This window comes from Lipotes vexillifer, unplaced genomic scaffold, assembly GCF_000442215.2.
Source record: "Lipotes vexillifer unplaced genomic scaffold, Lipotes_vexillifer_v1.1 scaffold49, whole genome shotgun sequence".
NCBI lineage: Eukaryota > Metazoa > Chordata > Mammalia > Artiodactyla > Lipotidae > Lipotes > Lipotes vexillifer.
Window position 1 is genome coordinate 3,464,734 of NW_006790551.1, and position 3,848 is coordinate 3,468,581.

At 45.0% G+C, this 3,848-nt stretch overlaps 1 protein-coding gene across 1 annotated transcript in view; it reads right to left on the reverse strand.

The window, feature by feature from the left end:
* Positions 1-346, reverse strand: part of H2AZ1 (H2A.Z variant histone 1) — a 2,313-nt gene extending 1,967 nt beyond the window's left edge. Inside the window, exon 1 of the mRNA XM_007463803.1 lies at positions 127-346. Coding sequence (XP_007463865.1) covers positions 127-129 — 3 coding nt within the window. The 5' untranslated portion in view covers positions 130-346. The remainder of the gene's footprint in view (positions 1-126) is intronic.
* Positions 347-3,848: the final 3,502 nt, after the last annotated feature.

Sequence of the window (3,848 nt, forward strand, 5' to 3'; positions counted from 1 at the left end):
GCTCTTCCAAATCCTGTCTCCGCGCGTTCCCAGCCGTTGCCGCTTCAAACCCATCTCCGTTTGTAACGGGTTTTTCTCCCGCCGGCAAAAACCCGCGGAGTCTTCGAGCGCCTCCACCAAGTTTACCATTTCAAATTCTGCTGAAGCTCAAACAAGCAAGGCAGAGACAGGACTAGTCAAACACCCAGCGAGAACCTGCCGCCTACTCCTTCGTCGCACCGCGATTCAAACTGCGCTGTCTCCCGCCTTCCCCGCTCCCTTTATACTGCAGAATGTTCCCTCATCCGGGAACTCGGATTGCTCATCCCACCAATGGCTGCTACCCGCCCTCGGGATGCGTCCTTGAAGCCCCAGCCAATGAGCAAGCGAAGAAAAGGGCGGAGGGGCGGGCGCTTCGCAGCTCGAGCCGCTATTGGGGCGTGGGGAAGGTGGTGGGGGAGGACAGAGGGATGGGAACTGGGGAGAAGAAGGGCACGGCGGCGGGAGGGAAGAAACAGAGCGAGCTACGCTGCGGGAGCAAGGGGACCCGCCGGCTGTGGTCACGTGCTTGGGAGGAGTGGCTGAGAGGCTTAGGGGAGGGGCACGCAGTACTGAGCACCGCCCCCCTCCCCCGCCCCCACGTCACCCGCTCAGCCTTCTCCTAGCCTGGTTCCAGAGACCACGTGAAGTCTCCGCGGGGTCTTGCGCGCCCTCCTTCCCGCTCTGCACCCCCCCCCCGCAAGAGCACCTCGCAGGCGGAGACCCACCAGTCCTCATCCTTCTTCTGGGGCCCGGGGTACCCTCCTCCCCGGTCCCCTCTGCATCCCTGCGGCTCCTCCGGTCTGACAGGTAGCGCGAACGCGTCCAGTGACAGGAGCCCCGAGTTCATCGCGAACCACAGCCTTGATAGTGATGCCGCGTTCCTTCCCCCTAGGTGAGTCCCGAGCCACCGACTGATCACGACCCACTGTTGCCACTTCATTTTCAGCTGAATGTCCCTACTCTTCTTTCCTCACGACTTGTGACTCCCCTACCTCCCCTACCCCACCCCAGCGGGGTAGTTTCACAGGAAAATCAGTGAAGCAAAGTCACCTCGTTGGTCACAAAAGACGTTTTGGTCTACCCATAGAGGGCTTGGGGTGAGGCGGTTATCTTTTCTTAAATCATAAGCCATGTTTTTCTGGAAATTACATGTCAATGGGTTGTACCTATATCCTGGTGTCTAAAGTTGCTTTAGTGAAACCTCACATCTATTATGTGTCAACTTGTATGCTAAACAGTTTGCTACATGACAAATGTTCGGTAAATGTCAGTGGGGTAACTCCCAACATGATTCACAGACCGTTACAGATGGTCCGTGTAATCAATTGCAAATGGTGGGCCTAAAAAATAGTACTGTACACACACAGTACGATCCTAATGCCAGCTACCTAGTCTTCCAACTAATAGATTAATAACACCTGTATACATGTCCAGCTGCTTGAAGAAAGTAGTGATCTAAATCTTTAATATTTATAGTATTTAATAGTGTATTACATTTTAAACATATTTCAGTATTTCTGACGTCAAGAAATTTTGAAATACATACTTTTAAATACTGTAGTTTGGGTTTCAATTTCCTATTTCCTATTGGGTTCCTATTTCTAGGAGTTAAGTTCCAAGATTCCCAACAGTTTGACACGAAGGCTTCTTATTTTCTTCCCCTTGCAACTGAGATTTCTTAGGATGTAATCAATAGCAAGAGTTAATCAGTTCTCCCACTGAATTGATATAATGACATTAAAAGCTATGAAACCTGATGTAATAGTTAACCTGAGCTCCACTGAGGCTTCCTGATAATATAACTCACAAACCTACATTAATACCTTTTCCAGTTTGGAGACTATATATGTACTCTTTGCTATGAGGCCCAGCTAAAGGAATTCACTGTTGCCTCACTGAATAGTGGTTAAGAGAATGAGTCAGGAGCAGGTAGACAAGAATTCTGCTCTGCTTCCTTCTCAATGTGTCATCTTAGTTACTTTTTGGAGATTCAAGTTCCTCTTCTATGAAAAGGGTATGGTAACACCTATTTTCACATGGTTGTTGAAAGATTAAAGGAGAAGGTATGTGATGTACGCGCTAACGTGTTTATCACACAGCAAGCCCTTGATGATAACTATGGTATCTACACTGGATGTTGGGGAGGGATGAAATAAAGTATCTTTGATTCCTAAATCTTTTTCCCTGTCTAGTGCATTGTTGTTTTTTGACATGAAAGCAGCAAGCCTGAAACCTACGCGAAGTATACGCAACCAAGTCATCCAACATCCAGACTAAAATCCAAAATTGGTTTAATGCTTTCACTAGTTTTCCTCATCCTTTGGAGAATAGGAGAATATCAGTTTCAACACTTTTCACAGCAGTTTTGTGAAGGTTTCCTACTCGCTTTGCTGTCCTGGAAACAGCATGGTAAAAATGTGTTAATATTCTTGGTTTCTCCTCAACTTGGGTTTATACTAATACATGTAATACACGTGTATATATATATATAGCCAGAGCTATATAATTCTTTTTGTTCAATGCCATACCCAGTCAGCTACTTAGTAAGTGCTCTTATCATAGGAAACTAAACTAATATGAGGTAGATGGCTCCACTGTTATTGACTTTCTCCTTAATAGTCTTTTCCTAACTCAGCCACACTTTCTATGACCAATTATTATCCCCCCTCAAACACTAGTATGAATGTTAACTTCTATTCTTGACTTTTTGAGAGATGGTCTCACACTGGGGAATCTCAAATTTCTCGAGTATATCTTACTTTGAACACCTGTTTTTAAACAAATGCAAACAGACTTCCCAGTTATTTCAAAGGATATCAGCCTACCACTGGTAGTGGTCTCTGGCCTGTTAGGAACCCCGGGCCGCACAGCAGGAGGTAAGCAGCGGGGGAGCGAGCAAAGCTTCATCAGTATTTATAGCCGCTCCCATCACTCGCATTACTGCCTGAGCTCCGTCTCCTGTCAGCATTATGGTGAGTTGTATAATTATTTCACTATATATTTGAATGTAATAATAATAGAAATAAAGTGCACAATAAATGTAATGCGCTTGAATCATCCCCAAACCACCCCCCTGCCCCCAGTCTGTGGAAAAATTGTCTTCCCAGAACCCGGTGTCTGGTGCCAAAAAGGTTGGGGACCACTGGCCTAGATAGATAATGGCAGAATTCTTTTGGTTAGATAATCCACATTAGAATCTTGGCATCCACCAAGGGCATCCGGGGAAGAAAGTGCCATCAAGGGCTCACTCAGTTGTCAATAACTGAGTCCCACTGCAGTATAATACAAAATATTAAGCTAGCGTAAAAGAACTGGGAATGATTCTGGGCAGCCAGCCACTTACTAACTATATGGCCCTGAGTAGGTTGAACTCTAAGCCACAGTTTCTTCATTTTTTATAGAGGGATTCACAGCACTAGATAAGCCAACCTCATAGAATTGTGAAAGGATTTCATGAAGTGTGAGGAATATACTCCATATATTCTAATATGATGTACTAATTATTTGTGGCACAAAGGCCATAGTTCTCCCTGAATTCTTCACGTAAGTGTGATTATGTTAAGAGAAGCCTATGTGTTTAACTCAGTGTTGATGAAACAAAGACCATGGATTTAAATTCCAAATTTCCCAGTTATACACTTCCCATGACCACAGATTTCACACACTTAATTCACAAATACAGGGCATAAGTAAAGAGGATCAGCTGAATCTACTCTACCTGATCCATTGCCATTTCAGGAAAAACAATTCAAAGATCATGGGACCCAATATCTCTTTTAATACAGCACTAAGTTATTTTTTCTGTATGTTAACAGTCCTCAAAATTT